This window comes from Triplophysa rosa, linkage group LG11 (genome assembly GCF_024868665.1).
Source record: "Triplophysa rosa linkage group LG11, Trosa_1v2, whole genome shotgun sequence".
In the NCBI taxonomy this organism is placed as follows: Eukaryota; Metazoa; Chordata; class Actinopteri; order Cypriniformes; family Nemacheilidae; genus Triplophysa; species Triplophysa rosa.
The window spans coordinates 21,263,027-21,279,688 of NC_079900.1; the positions used below are offsets into that span (position 1 = coordinate 21,263,027).

Here is a 16,662-nt window from a genome sequence, read left to right on the forward strand (position 1 = left end):
ATAGGCTTAAACTAACTTCATTTCCAATAAAAAATTATAGATGTTTGTACTTGATGTTGGAGTGTAATATGACCCAGACACATTAACAGGTTTTGTTAGATTTATATTTAAATCAATATTTAAGTCAATCTCACCCTCACTGTGCCAGGGCAGGTACCAAGGGCAAGCCACACCCACTGTGGTATTGGGCAGCCCATCGGGCCAGCAGGCGAACTTATCAAACGTGCTGTTGCACACAACACCTGGAAAGCAACCATGAAAGTTTAGACAGTAAGTCTCCTATTTCCTATTCTGGGCGGGATCTGTGTGTGACATGACCCCACTCACCTGTCAGTGGGGATTCGCTGCTTATATTTCGAAAACATTCATCTCGGTACATCATCCATTTTGCCATCACGTTTTTGAAGGATTCAGCGGATGACACCTGTAAGATATGATTTAAAATGAAACAGAAAGGTTCTGGGTGTTATCCAAAGGTTCTCAAAGGGTTGGCCCTGAAATCTGGCAAGCTGGTTTAATTTACATTAAGGTAATACATATACAGTAGTGAGATTTTGTTTGGTATGTGATATGATGATGTGGCCGAGACGCTGAGTTGTTGGACTGTTAATCCTTTCTGTTCTGCAGGTGTGGGTTTGAATCCTGTCCTTGTTGTTCAGCAGCATTGGCTATTAATAGACTTAGCCTTAGACGTCACGCCCACGGACCGTTGGCTGAACGTCTGATGCATAAGGCACACTTTCTTGGAAACACTTCAGCATGTTCGAAGTCGTCATCTGACTGGTTGAATTTTGCAGGATTTCCGGGAGACGTGTGTGTTGCGTTCTTTAACGTTCCGCCTGGCAACACGTACGAACCCATCTGATCGAAGTAGTAAACTGTTGTGTTTACATCGGTTGCTATAAGAATTCATCACGATCGACTAAACACTTAATTCTTAAAAGTCATAAACAGCGTTGTTGCTGTTCGTGAATGTACAACGGTCTGTTACTGCGGGGACTTTCCACGCCTCTAAACATGACGAGGCACAAAACGAAACGTGATTGGTTGCTTTACCTGTCAGTCATATGGCCTCTTGGGCGGGCCTTGACCAAAGAAAGCGGCCAAAGTTCCCAGACCTTCAGTATGACTAGCTAGCTATTACCTGGCAATGCTTGCTTTTTTATTTACATTGATGTCATTCAAAATGCATCATGGGATATGTAGTTCAATGACTCATGAAAGACATTACCATACAGTTGTGTACCTCTCTCTTTCACACTTTTGTCTTGGTCTCTAATTATCAAAAAGTTGTTGTTTTTTACTTCAAATGAATGCTGGAGCCTATTAAGAATATGGAAAACCTCTTGCAGAACATTGGCTACTGAATGCTGGACTCTGGACTCCTGCTTGGCTCCATCAGTAAACCTGTCTGATGCCAAACAAGCATTTATCTACACTCCAGACTTAAAGAATAAGAGAAGTTCAGAATGAAGGAAAGTCTGACCTGGATGCAAGATGAGAAACTGAGCAGGCTCAGAAGAAGAAATACTTGTGACATCCCTTATTCCTGCTGCTGGTGCCACTGGGAGGAGCCGAGGGGCCGAAAAGATGTCAAAGGGACCTCATAGGAAGCCTTCAGCTGTCCCCACACTGCCTAAAGTAAAGACACGGAGAAAAATACATTATTATTCCTCTAAGCACAATGATATGGGTTGTCAACCTTCCAAGACAAAACTGTGAACCTGAATGCCCTGATGTGACATTGTTGATGGTGATGTTGCATCTTGTTGATTAGAGCTTGCAAACACCATATTGAAAAATAATGAGTTGTGTTTGGCTCATTGGCAGCATAAGCTTGTTATGTTATTTACTGAATGCATGCAATCAGGATAGCACACAAGGAACTACAACCCAATTAGGACATGAACTAGTGATCTGAATAAAACAACAGGCTCATTATTCCCCTTTGGAAAGATCTACAGCACAACGGCCTCTGGGCAAATGAAGGTCAAACACTGTTGACCCTATTGTCGCCATTGCCCAGTCTATTGCTGAAATAACTCTCGTGCACAACACGTCCAGTGCAATTACTCATGTTGTTTTGAGAGATGTTATAATAGAACAGAGCACAAATGTGTGTGTGTGTGTGTGTGTGTGCGTGTGTGTATGAGAGAGAGAGATGATAAAGATGGCAGATTCTTAGAAATAGAAAGAGAAATAGATTCTGTCCCAACCTATAAGTAGCCTATGTAGACAGCAATCCCACAATGCACTGCAATAGGCTTTATGCCAACTGTCACATGCAGAAACAGCTCTCATCGCATCCATTACAGATCTTCTGTATGTGCTTTGTTTTAAATGTCTATAAAGGAGCTATCAAATGTGAACAAAATCGATGTCCATCACATATCCAGATATCTCAAAATTCCATAGATATCGCTGTTAGATATCGCTTTTTACACTTTCTCAGACAAGCAGATGTAACAAGACCTGTTTTCCAGTTTGGTCACGTGACATTCGACATTTATTGTACCCTAGTGGCGATTTCATTGGGCACACGCGCCTGGCCCAAAGTTAGCTTTTTGGGTTTGTTATCAATCTAGTTAGAGTGGTTGAAGAGCAGATGTGTATGTAGGTATATAGTAGACAGTTAAGCAGCAGTGATTTGTCTGTGTGTCACTCACCTGCTCATTGATGCACATCTCACTTCAGCCGTAGTCGGAGAACAAAACGAAATCTGAAACGTTTCTGCAAAAAACACCTTTACCATGGAAACATTTTTGGCTAAAACGTTTCAAATTCCATTCTGTTCCAGTCTGCAGCCAGGTCAGAGAAAGCATGATAGTCAAAGTACATGACTATTTAAAATTTAAATGTAATAACTTAATGTTGTTACAGTAGCGATGATAAACACGTGCCGAATTCTCAGAAAACGTTAAATCCAATGTAGTTTATTTTCTTCGTTTACATCCCGGACTTACTGCATATGCAATTCATTGACATGTTCTTTCATCCTAAATCAATCTTAAAAATGTAGGAAGATCATGAGTGTATTTACGGTAAAAGGATGATAATGGTCTTTTCAATAATAGCAGCACACAAGAACTAGATGAGCTAGACAGTGAGAGAGAGTGAGAGAAGACACAACAGTCACTATCGACAATCAAAGAAGATCAATCAGAAATGAGTTTCAACACTATATCAAAGGGCAATGAACACATTAAGAGAACTGCACAACAATATGTTTGGCTTCAAGATCCAGTTGGACAGAGATGCATTAATGGTGTCATGAATTAAGACATCAATTTTTACCCGAACTTTTGTTATATAAGAGGGAATCATATTCAATCGAACATCCTGTAAGTGTCAGAACTGAAAACGCTCTTGTTGCTGAAATGACAACTATTATTGACACCAGGCCCAGCAAACGCCAGGTCCTGGAATGCACCTGTCATTGATCAGTTGAAAACCGCCTCCACAGAAGAATATCAACGACTACTTCTGTAGCCCCTCCCACTGGTTCGCTCATCACAGTACTGAAGTAACACAAGTGGCGCAAAACCAGATAGAGGGAGCAAGCAATAAACATGCCGTTAAAGATCGCAAAATATTGTGCAGTGCCTGGTTGTGGAAGAACACAGTCTCTGCATAACCTTCCTTCGGATTCCGACAGAATCGTTCCTGCTCACGTGGGTAAAACATTGAGCGTTTGTTCACTTCATTTCAACACAGATTCCTTTGTGAACAAGGCCCAGGTCGAAGCTGGATTTGCAGAGAGACTAGATTAAAAAGCAGTGCTGTGCCGTCAATATTGGATCCGACAGGAATGGAGCAGCAATCTGATGTGAGTAAAAATATCTGTACGATGCGTCACTATTGCTTTGTTAGAGATCACTTGATAGGTTACAAATTATCAGGACATAACGTTATATGTCTAACCAAATTCACAGAAGGCTCCAACTAAGTTTACTAAGCAAACAGTGGGCGTTTACTTCCAAGTCTTCAATGCGTGACGCCCATTTAAACAGAGCATTTATTTTTTTCCTATTCTTAATCCTATTACTTATTGATTTTGATGTTTTTGAATGTAAAAACTACACGAAGGTCATAAGTAGACCTCAGACAACAGTATAAAACAATAAAAAAGGCCAATTCATGACACCTTTAAAAGTTCAAAGTTAAAGGTGTAATTAAGTTTCTAGCTTCCAGCAATTTTGGCCATTTAAAAACATTAAAATGTTTGTTGTATTAAATTGTGTTTGATAAAAAAATCTATCTAAACAAAAAATCTATTTTTTCCTGACAGACACAAAAAGACACGTATGTGGTGAGCATTGCAAAAAAAATGAGTCCTGTATTCTGTGGTGAAACAATATGTGCAATAAAAAAGCATCAGATGAAATCTACATATCTGCAACCATTAGCCACTGATAATAAAAACCCAGATCAACTGACCACCAGTCTACACTGTATTCCAATACATTTGAGCCTTATTTATCTGGCTGAGATCATTGCTGCATGATATACAGCTATTGAAACTTTCAAATAAACATAAACAACAGGGCACTCTAAAAACTTTTCCAGTGTGAGGAAGTGAACTGTAAAACCCAGACAGACAAAGACAGAGCCTAGAGTCATTGTATTTATGGGCAGTTGCTCAGGCGTGGAATAACTGTGTATTTATTAACTAAATTAATTGACCAAGGACATCAAGGTCATGCATTATGATGTAATGTGCAGCCCATATATAAAAGCAGTCAGTCAACACAGCCCTCAGACTTTTGACTTGTGGTGTAATGTCTGGTCCCCTTTGCAGCTTTTTCTTTTCTCTGATAATAGCACTGTCACGGAACACCACAGCATGGAAAACTGAATGAATATTAATGCATATAAATGTTCTTCAAATCTCTTGGGGGCAAAAATACAAATTAAAACAAAAGCCAGTCAACCAGTATAGTGAACGTCTCGGATACGACTGTAAACTCCGTTCCCTGATGGAGGGAACGAGATGTTGTGTTGAGAGACAGACTGGGGTTTGATCTTGAGAACCTATCATCTCCGAGAGGAATTTTAAAACGCCAATGGGCTTGGCGAATGGCACACGCACGCCAGTCCCCGCCCCGTGTATACGGGTATAAGGGGAAGATGGCGGCGGCCATTCACTCATCTTTTCGGCTGAGGAGCCTGAGAGGCACTCCCGGTTGCTGCAGCGGGTCGGCGAAGCATTGTGGCATGAAGACACAACGTCTCGTTCCCACCATCAGGGAACGGAGGTTACAGTCGTAACCGAGACGTTCCCCTTCAGTCGGTCTCTCGATGTTGTGTTGAGAGACAGACTGGGGACCTATGTTTACACGCCACGGCGCTGAGCCGTATCACGACCTTCAGCGGAGCAACACTGACTGGACAAGCGAGTCACAAGTGAGCGCTACTGCGAGACGTAATCTTCCAGTGGGATCAGTACTAGTAGCATACCAGAGGCTCGTACCGATGGTCATCACGGACGGTGGCGTTTGTCTCTATTAGCAAGACGCCACCCGGCGCCATAAGGAACGCTGGGGAAACACTGCTCTCCTCGTTGAAGAGAGTGCTACGGAGGCCACATCCTACCACAAGGGGAGGTTACATGTGGAGACACCAACATGGTCTCAACAGTGGGGGAGAACAACATGTGACTAAATTGCACAAGCCCGAATAGGGGGGACAGAGGTCACAGGTTCACCGACGGCAAGCCACTCAAGGTCTCCTCATCCCATCCAGGGGCTAGACATTGAGATTCCAGAGGCCTGGCTTGGGGTGCCACACTGTGCCCTTCCCCTGCGACAGAAGGTCCTTCGTCAGGAGAATCGGCCAGGGGGGAACTATCGTCAGAGCCACCAGGTCTGAGAACCAAGTCTGGTTGGGCCAGTAAGGAGCAACTAGCAGTGCTCGATGTCCCTCTTCCCTGACCTTGCACAGGTCCTGTGCAAGGAGGCTCACTAGGGAGGAAGGTGTACTTCCGCTTGTCCCGCGGCCAGCTGTGTGCTAAGGCATCCATGCCGAAGGATTGCGTAACACAGTAGCCGTGCGTAACTCGCTCATGCTAGTTGGGTCGGCCTTCCCATCATCCAGGTCTCTCAGGGTTTTTGCCTGAAAGACCTGAAAGACCGCCATAGTGTGGAGGGCGGAAGCAGCCTGTCCCGCAGCATTGTAAGCATTGAAAGCTTACAAGCTTTGGAAGGAAGTCTAGGCTGACCCCTCCAGGTGGCAGCTGTCCACAGATGCACAGATGCACCGCGACTGCACACTCCACCTGGGGGATGCCTCCCCACCATCCAGGGAAGTAACAGCACCTGAGCCCGCTAGCCGGGAACGCGCCGAGAGGACTTCCGGGGAAAATGGCACCGGGGCCATTTTGGTCTCCAGAAACCAAGAGTCCAGGCTGCGCGGGCAAGCATGGCATGACATCTCAGCGTCAACCTCATCTTGAGCTCGACCGCCCGGGGGCGGGAGCTCCGAAAGGTCTTCAGCATCTGATGCCAGGAGGTAGCTGTCCGATGCTATGACAGAGAGTTTGTCTTCATCCCTCAGTTGAGTCTGCCCGCTATGGGACAGTCCACCGCCGCCCATCGGGGACGAGCCAGGTGAGCGTCCTGGGGTATGTGTGGTCCGCGAAACCGAAGCTGACGGAGCGACATCCATAGGTACCCCCAAATCACCCCTGCTGCTCGCAGAAGCGGTCAACCTCGCTGAAGCGGCAGTCGAACTCGCCTGGGAAGCCGACGGGGTGGCGGCAGTGCTCACAAAGAACGTAGCCAGCCGTGACCGCAACACCTTAATCCCCATGTTCTCACACACAGAATATGCCAGATCGACAAATCCTGCCTCAGCCAGCTTGAGCCCCAAGCATGTGACGCAGGTGTCGTGCCCATCTGACTCAGGGATGAGTCTGTCACACCCAAGGACACAGCTGCGAGACATGCTCGCAACTGTGAGAAATTTGCTCTTTTAGATCTGTAGCTCGCTGCCGAGACGCCCAGGGGAAGTCCGTTGTTGAAAGGGAGAAGTCCACGCTCTGCGTGACTAAGACCTCACCTCAACGTGCCAGCTGGAATGCAGTTATTAAAACAGTAGGAGGTTGGCAGGGGTGGTCGGCACGGGAGATGGGGTAATGTTGCCCTTGACCTCTAACCCAGACAAGTGGATATTTCTCAAGCTTACCTATAGACCGTTTCATCGGACGCACACGCGACTGACCCCCAGTTACGTAACTTACGGTTTGTGTTTGGCTAGTGTCTAATAATATAACTATTTATATTTTATGTTAATATTAATTTATATTATTATTTTACTGTATAATCATTTTATTAAATAAATGATTTGTTGAATTTTGTTGTATGTTCATTTTATTAAATAAACAATTTGTTGTATGGGTCCTGTAGTTCGGTCGCATTTAAAGAAACCGTGTGGTACATTGACATCTAGCGGTTGAGCTTGGTATCACAGTCTAAATTCAAAATATTGGAGAGACAAGTTTAGCCAAGTAACGGTTCTTCTCGGTTTCTTTTGATTGTTATCAGAAATAATCTACAGGCACCGTATTGTTTGTGAATGTGCACCAGAAGTTCAGTTGGGGTCACAAAAGTGTGCATGCGCAGTAACGTTTGTTTATGTTGTTAGGATGAAACCGTCTATAGATACAACTTTCTTTTTGGCTACATTTGACCATTAAAGGTAACATGGTGTACAGCGGCGATTTGACCTAATGAGACGAAACCCGTTGGCCACACACAGTTTAGAGGGTAAAATAATGACGGGTGGGCTCAATGGCCCCAGGTCATGAGATATTATACAAAGACAACCAAACAATTATCAACATGTGAGCATTATGCCCACAGTCCACAGGACATTAATTCCACCCCAGTTGTTCATTCTCACAATGACTGTCAGCATGTAAATCTCTTTTAACAGGGTTAAAGGGATAGTTCGCCCAAAAGTTAAAATTCTGACATCATTTACTCACCCTCTTGTCATCTTAAACCTGTATGACTTTCTTTCTTCTGGAAATAACAAAAGAAGATATTTTGAAGAATGCTGGTAGCCAAAAACCGTTGGTCCCCATTGACTTCTATTCCTATTTCTTCTCTTCCAATGCAAGTCAATGGGAACCAAGGGTTTTCTCTTACCAACACTCTTCAAAATATCTTCTTTTGTGTTTTGCAAAAGAAAAAAACTCATATAGGCTTGAAATGTCAAGAGGTTGAGTAAATGATGACAGAATTTTGATTTTTGGATGAACTATCCCTTAAATGAGACAAATGAAGACTTAATGTCATATAAGTTTTATGTAAGGACGAATAGGCCAGTGAGTTCAGAAACAAACCAATAATATGTATGCTTAATTTTTTTTCAATAATAATAACAAAACAATGATTGAATTGTCGTGATTCTGCCTCGTCATGTCATGTCTTTCTTGATCTTGTGGTAGAATCACGGCAGGATCCCTTGTTATGTGTGGAGAGAGTCATTTTGACCCTGTCAGCCTTCGATACTCTCTCCGGTCCTTGTCTGTGTTCCCGCCCTTTTGTATCTCTCGTTATTGGTTGTTTATTAGTTCATGCCCCACACCTGTTCCCCTTTGATTTGTCCCTCTATTTAATGCCCCTGTGTTCTCTGTCTGGTGTCGGATCATTGTACTGTTATGTTGTACTCTGTCGTGTTTCGTGTGGGTGAGGTCGTGTCCTGTTAAGTGTAGCTTAGTCCTGTGTAATATGTTTTTAATGTTATTTTTAGTCTTGTTTAGTGTAGTTAGTCTTTGTTCTTATTATACCCTTGTTTTCCCCCTCGTGGGTTTTTGTTTTGTGTGTTTTATTATTTATTAAAAAGCCTTGTTTAACCCCCTTACCCGCTGTCTGCGTCTGGGTCCTCTCTCCTTGTCTCACCTTACCCGAGAAGCGTGACAGAATGATCCGACCATTTTGGACCCAGCAGACAGAGGGATCTCAGCGGGAGGGGTCGATGCCGCCGGACTCCCTTCCAGGGTTGAATCCGCCGGACTCCCTTGGAGGGTAGAGGCCGCCGGGCTCCAGTCCAGAGTCGGGACCGCCGGACTCCCTTCCGGGGTCGAGACTGCCGGAACCCCGTCCAGGATCGAGACCGCCGGGCTCCCTTCCAGGGTTGAGGTCGTCGGATTCCCCTCCAGGGTTGAGGCCGCCGGTGTCCTGTTCCCGCTGCAGATCCCTGCCGGCCTCCCAGCTGGTGCCCAGGCCTGTCGAGTCGACTCTGTTTGTGTGTTGTTTTGTCCTTGTTTGCTGCCCAGCTGCCAGAGAGCGCTGCCCAGCCGTCGGAGATGCTGCCCAGCTGCCAGAGAGCACTGCCCAGCCGCCGACATCCTGTCCTGTCATGTCGACATCCAGGCCTGCCCAGCCGGTGATAGCTGGTCTCCCAGCCGGCCATCCAGCCGGCGCCATGTCCTGTCCAGCCGGCCATCCAGCCGGCGCCATGTACAGTCGAGCCGGCCGTCGAGCCGGTGCCATGTCCTGTCCAGCCGGCCTTCCAGCCGGCACCATGTTGTCTAGCCGGCCATCCAGCCAGCGCCATGTACCGTCTAGCCGGCCATCCAGCCGGCGCCATGTACTGTCCAGCCGGCCATCTAGCCGGCACCATGTACTGTCCAGCCTGCCATCCAGCCGGCGCTATGTACTGTCCAGCCGGCATTCCAGCCGGCGCCATGTCAGTGTTTGGTTTTTTATGTATCATGTTTTTGTCATGTCTTGTATTATGGTTTTTGTCATTGTCTTGTCTTGTTTGTGCCTTTTGGAGCGTCAGGATATCGCTCCTTAAGGCGGGGGTTCTGTCGTGATTCTGCCTCGTCGTGTCATGTCTTTCTTGATCTTGTGGTAGAATCACGGCAGGATCCCTTGTTATGTGTGGAGAGAGTCATTTTGACCCTGTCGGCCTTCGATACTCTCTCCGGTCCTTGTCTGTGTTCCCGCCCTTTTGTATCTCTCGTTATTGGTTGTTTATTAGTTCATGCCCCACATCTGTTCCCCTTTGATTTGTCCCTCTATTTAATGCCCCTGTGTTCTCTGTCTGGTGTCGGATCATTGTACTGTTATGTTGTACTCTGTCGTGTTTCGTGTGGGTGAGGTCTTGTCCTGTTAAGTGTAGCTTAGTCCTGTGTAATATGTTGTTAATTTTTAGTCTTGTTTAGTGTAGTTAGTCTTTGTTCTTATTATAACCTTGTTTTCCCCCTTGTGGGTTTTTGTTTTGTGTGGTTTATTAGCCTTGTTTAACCCCCTTACCCGCTGTCTGCGTCTGGGTCCTCTCTCCTTGTCTCACCTTACCTGAGAAGCGTGACATGAATAATATCTTAAATGATATAAAAATCATATTACAATATTTGACACATAAAAAATGTGTCAAATATTTTTTTGCTGTCAGTTATTGAGCAAATAGCTATTATAAAAATCCAGTGTTCAAAACTGTCTTCAGTTTCACTGTAAAAAAGTCCCTTTTTTTCTGCCAGCTGGGTCGACAGAAATATTCCGTAAAATAACAGTTGTTTCCTCTGTTTTTCTTGTAAATTTGCAGTCTTTTCTGTAATTTGCCGTTTTTTAACCGTATTTCAAAAATATGTGACAAATCTGATTTGTATAAAATTTTGTAAAATTACATTTTAACAGTATTTTGCTTACCATGATTCACAACAGTGAGCTACAAATAATGATTAATAATTTGAGCTGTCGGGGACAGGAAACAAATTTTATAAGGGATGCACGATATATTATTGGCCATATCAGTATCAGTCGATAAATGGTAATTTTTTATAATATCGTATCGGCCTGATAATACAAGCATGCCGATATATTAAAGACGATAAATGATTAATCATTTCCTCTGATTGAACCACTTTAGCACGCTACTTGCAATTAAAATACAGTACAGTACTGTTCTTCTAATGTGATCATTCACTTACTACTGTTAGCAAAACGTTGTTGATGTAGGTAGGATACAGTATGTAGATATAGGAACAAAAGCATACTGTTTGAATCAGATTGTATATGATTAAACATAACTAAATGTTTTCTAGAGTCAATTTTGAATACATATATATATATATATATTTATTTATTTATTTAAAAAAATTCCTTATAAAAACAATCATTTAAGTACATGAGTGTAACTGAGTGGTAAATATGTTCTCATTCAACGGACCTCAAAAATCAGTCTATATTTCCCTTTCAGCATAATTTTCAAAGCATTTTCAATACTCAACATGTGCCAAATTGAGTATAAAACATAATTACAGAGGAGACCGTGGACACCTCTTAAGCAAACAAAACAGCATCACATTGAGCATTCACTCATAAATCACAAGTGCCACACGACAACCATCGACAGTTTGTATTTAAGGACCTGCTTTTATTCTGTCATAGTGCGAAACAGCAGCACTGACTGACATGAGAGAGAAAACAAACCTCTCAGAATAAAAAGCACAATGCACGGCTACTATATTTCCCTCTGAAGAGTGCAGAGAGAGGGAAGAGTGTGGACACTCATATGCACATCCTGATAAATACTGTATGCCTACGGAGTATATAATCGCACCGCTGGCATTCTTATTTGACCTGGCCACAGCTGCTCGGAAATGGACTGACATTTATTTTGTGAAGGAAATATACAAAGTTTTAAAATAGCACCAATAGCCCCTATTTATTAAAATTGTTTATTTGAGAGTCAACCCAGCGGAAAAACAAACAAACAGTCTATACTGGTTGTCTGGTCTTAGCTGGTTCAAGTTGGTTCATTTAGGCCACAACCACACGAAGCCAGGGCTTTCCCTATCCAATCTGTTTTTTCCTTTTCACGGAAACCGCAAAACCGACTCAAAACGATGTAGTATAAACACCAAATCAGTAGGTGGCGCTGTAATTCTGCCACAGAGATACACTAAAAACGGAGAAGAAGACTTGGAGCATGTGCATAAACTTTGCGCGCTGGGGTGATGACATCATCGTTTCAAAAAATATACGGATCGGCTGTACACACAAAAACTTTTCAGGTTCATCCACTCTGGAACCCAGGCTCTGGAAAATAACGGTTTCAGGCTCCCAAAACGCTGGATCCGTGTGGACGAAACGCCGATACGATACAAAATCTTTATGTATACAGCTAAGCGTCTCCGTGTGGATGGTTTCTTACTGTCATTCCAAACATTGCATTGCAAAAGAAGATATTTTGAAGAATGTTGGTAAGCAAACAATATTGCCCCCCTTTGACTTCCACTGTATAAACACATTTCTCAAAATATCTTCTTTTGCGTCTCACAGAATACAGGTTTTGAATCGCATAAGCCTGAATAGATGGTGACTGAATTTTTATTTTAAGGTGAACTATCCCTTTTGATGGCCTTTTACCACCTCGTCATTTAAACCTCAGGGTAAGAGAACAAGTAGAGCTCTCGGTCCTGCTGCGTTGCAGATATGAGCTTTAGGATTCGTAGTGTGATTAGGAGCACACAGAGTGTTCAGAGATGCTGGTGTCAAGAACCAGCATGTTGGCTCAGCTGCATTTCATTGTGGAACGCGGTAGGAAATGTCAGAGAGTGCCAGCGCCATCACATCACATCACACTCTGCACGTCTAAACTTTAGCAAATCTGTGCCTCCAGTGTAGAGATACTCACTGACTGCTGCTGTTTTCATCTATGAATCTATGGAGGGCATGACACTGATTCATCCTCCTGCTGCAACTCGCTCATACTGTGAATTTGTACAGATTTGCAAGAATATAGTGGACAACTAAACTGTATGTATGATTGCTACAGTCTGAAAAAAGATGTTATGTTTAAAAAACACAATGAAATGAAGATAAATGTTACAGGAAATGTATAGGATTAATCTCAGCTGTGTAGGGTCTGTGGGGCAGGGGTCTTCAATTCTTCTCCTAGCTACTGTCCTGCAGAGTTCAGCACCAACCCCAATCAAACACACCTGAACCATCTAATAAAGTTCAGGGTTATTTGAAAATTACAGACAGGTGTGTTGGAGCAGGGTTGGAACTAAAGTGTCACGAGGCAGAAACACACAGATTCAGTTGCGGGGTGAAACAAGGGTTTTATTAGAGTCAAACACCAGGCTCTGCACTGGAAAAGTCCACACAGACAGGATCAGCCGAGGACCCAAGATGTCTTAGCTGGCTAAGAAGCCAACTGGGAAAACCCAGCGTACGGCAGCGCCAGCAGAGGTGCAGGGCGACGGCAGCAGAAAGTCATAGACTATCCCAGCGAAGAGGGAAGGTAGGCAAAGAACCCCCCGAGGATGAAGGCGAGGGCAGAGTAGGCAACCAACGTTCCGAGTACCTCCGTGGGCTGAACCGGCAATCAGTCGTCGGTAGACACAGCCGGAACCGTAATCCAGGACCCGTTCTAGCCGGCGTGGTCGACTGAGCGTGGGACTGAGGGCGGTGAACAATCCTTGAAGAGCTTGGGGTGAAGAGGCCCAGGTAGAGGAAAAGGTAATCCAACATCCAACAGTACGCATACACACGACAAGACAGAAACTAGAATCTAGGACAAGACTAGACTAGACTAGACTAGACTAGACTAGACTAGACTAGAAGTTAGTTATCTGAGCGCAAGGTACGGGTATGACTAGAGTCAACGATCGCACAATGGGAGTGAGGAGTGGTAGAGAATACATAGGGAAAAACTAATGGACACCAGGTGAAAACACTGAGGGTAATGAGGGGCTGATGATTAGCAGCTGGGGAGGCATACACACACATTCACCCAATAATGACAGAACAGACGAGTGCTAGGATCCCGACACTAAAGTATGCAGCACAGTGGCTCCCCAGGAGCAAGATTTGAGATCCGCAAGCTGACTTGTCAATAAATGAGTGCAATGAGCATTTCCCAAAACCTGTCACTGACTGTTTAGACATGGGAACATATATATACTGTAAATATGCACATAGTTTGTTACTCAGACAGATGTGCCGTGTGTGCTGCATTAGACAATTGGAGTAATACTGCCAGAACGGTGGTGTACTGTATAATGATTTTGTCAGACGATGTGGGAATTCATGGAAGTTATTGCCGGTTAACATGTAATATTAATGAGTTACATTAAATTACTATGTACTATTTATTTTAATGTCGGAAACAAAATATATGTTCATGACAACGTCTTTATTGGGCACTTGGTTGCATTAAAATACAGTATGTGACAGTTCAGAGACTAGAAGCAAAGGTGTCAACACTAGCCTGATGCTGAGCACAAATGCGACAAGATGATGTCACAAATATGTTAATTAGTATGTCGTAAATCACCTTTGTATTGAATCGTGACCTTAACTGTGTGTTGACACCAAACACGAAACATTGTGTTTATCGATATTACTCGTGGGATTACTTGTTTGGCTCATGCGAAGGGTAATGTCTTTGTGCATACAGACGTGTCAAACTGTAGTAGTTTATAAACTCTCCGCGCGAATATCCCTAGTTATTATAGTTTTGATTTTAGTTTTATTTCATTTTTATTAATATTTTAAATCACCTTTTATTTTTAGATTTATGACAATTTTAGAAATATTTAGCAACTTTGTTAGATGTTTTTTGTCATATTTATTTGTTTATTTTTTATGTTGCTATATAAGATTAATTAATATTTGATTTGATTTCAATAAACAAAAATTCTTTCAAAGTCTTAATTTTAGTAAACTTTAAAAACTTTGTCCCGCTCGAGCAAATATAGCATGTTCATGTCAATCACCCGGCCTTATTCACATCGCCCAGCACAAAAATTTGCGTCTATAAGCATTGACTGATTCAAATCATGAGCGACCAAATGATTTCCACCCCTGGGCGGTTTCTCAGACAGGGATTAATTTAAAACAGGACTAGGCCTTAGTTAAATTAGGATATTTAAGTCTTTTTAAAAAGCATACTTTACAAAAAAACATAATTAGTGTCCATCTTGAGACAAAACAATCCCACTGATTTTAAGTATTTGAGATACTGTATGTCACACTCAAAAAGGATTTTAAAAGTTGTTTGTTTTACTTAATCAATATAGTTTGAAATAACACATTTGTATTGGTTTCTTGTTCAAGCACAATTTCAATGTGTAATAGTAACAAATAGGCAACTCTTTGACATAACTTAGTCCATTTGTGTTGGGACAATATGAATCATTTTCACTGACTAACTGAAACTACACAGCGGATTGAGTTTCCAGAATGCTTTGCTTTTATGACTGGATTTAGATTTTAAAATTGTTGCTATTGTATTTGTGTTTTTGTGCAGATAAGGAGACTTGTTAGTGTTTACTGTTCTGTAATGTTAAAATTCAGAAGATTTTCTGTTGTCTGTGATTTTTTGGTGGGTTAGTGGTGAAGAGTAAAGGTTTCACTTACCTAGGTTTTACGAGCACATTTATGCCATATTTGCATATATCCAACTTTACTCAGTGAGTAAATACTCTGCAAATGCAGTAAACTCTCTGGTGCTTACAGAGCGGGACATTAATCGCACGCGCTTATCGCCAGCGTTTTTCGAGAAATTTTTCGCCGTTCATACCCAAACGATTTTCACTGCCGATGAGCCGAGTGAACGTGCAAATTCACTCCCTGACATAGATGGCACTTAATGAAAAACAGAAACACCCCGGTACACAAGGTGGCGCTGCGCAACTTTATGCTTCTGACACTCGCTTGTCACACAGAAGAATTCATCATGCTTCCTCTTCGTCAATGTGTGCTCGGCAAGAAGGTTTTGTGCTTGAGCGCCACCAAGTCGTGATTTACTGTAACTTCAGCAGCTCCAGGCACATGAACAAAAGCGCCAATCTCATTGGAACGCCAGCGCGGCGCGTCAAACCAAAAAAAACAAGCCGAGGCATCTAAAAAAAACGACGCTTTTACGCCTGGTGTTTTCCGCGTCAGTGTGAACACTCATATTGGCGCCCTTTGTTTAGTCACGACGCGTTAAACGTCGACAATACACGCACGCAATTATCGTCCCGGTGTGAACGGGCCCTTACGTGTGGTAAAAATAAAGATGTTTATTTAAAAAATAGTGTCACACTGAAGCATTCACATTTAATTGGCTTAACACAAATTAATTAAATTTATCTGAAATTAAATAAAATAAGTTGATGAATTTAAGATTTACTTATCTGTACAATTCACCCAGTTTAAGTTCAGATAAACCAATTCAATTGTGTGGAAATGGGTGTCTTAATAAAATTAAGTTAATCCAAAAATTTATTTTTTTGAGTGCAAGTTTTTTTTCGATCAAGACAGCTCTAACATTTAAATTAGTCTGGGACTAGGTTTAAGCCCTGTCCGTGAAACCGCCCCCTAGTGTTTAGGCTGTTTAGGGTGTGTAATGCTGTGTTCACCCCAAACACGAAGCATTGCATTCCTCGATCTTTATTACTTGTGGGAATAGTTTGTTATTTTCGTGCAAGTGATGCGAAAAAAATTGCGTGATAGAGAGTGTGTTCACGCCACGCGATTGACGTCATTTGCGTCTACGTGTATGCAACGACTTTGTATGTAATTTACTCATGCAAATCACGTAATTCATGTTTGGTGTGAACGCAGCATTAGACATCAGGGGGTGCAGGGTGTTTAGAGAGTTCAGGATATAGGCTGTTTCGGGTGTGCAGGGTGTTGAGGGTGTATAGGATGTCAG

The 16,662-nt window shown here is 42.9% G+C and overlaps 1 protein-coding gene across 2 annotated transcripts in view; it reads right to left on the reverse strand.

Annotated features, from left to right (window-relative positions):
- Positions 1–16,662, reverse strand: part of gcgra (glucagon receptor a) — a 50,413-nt gene that overhangs the window by 10,688 nt on the left and 23,063 nt on the right. For both annotated transcript variants that reach the window (XM_057346921.1, XM_057346920.1), the window contains exons 2-4: positions 1,487–1,636; positions 328–424; positions 135–242 (exon numbers count right to left, since the gene is read on the reverse strand). In XM_057346921.1, coding sequence (XP_057202904.1) covers positions 135–242; positions 328–424; positions 1,487–1,540 — 259 coding nt within the window. In that variant the 5' untranslated portion in view covers positions 1,541–1,636. The remainder of the gene's footprint in view (positions 1–134; positions 243–327; positions 425–1,486; positions 1,637–16,662) is intronic.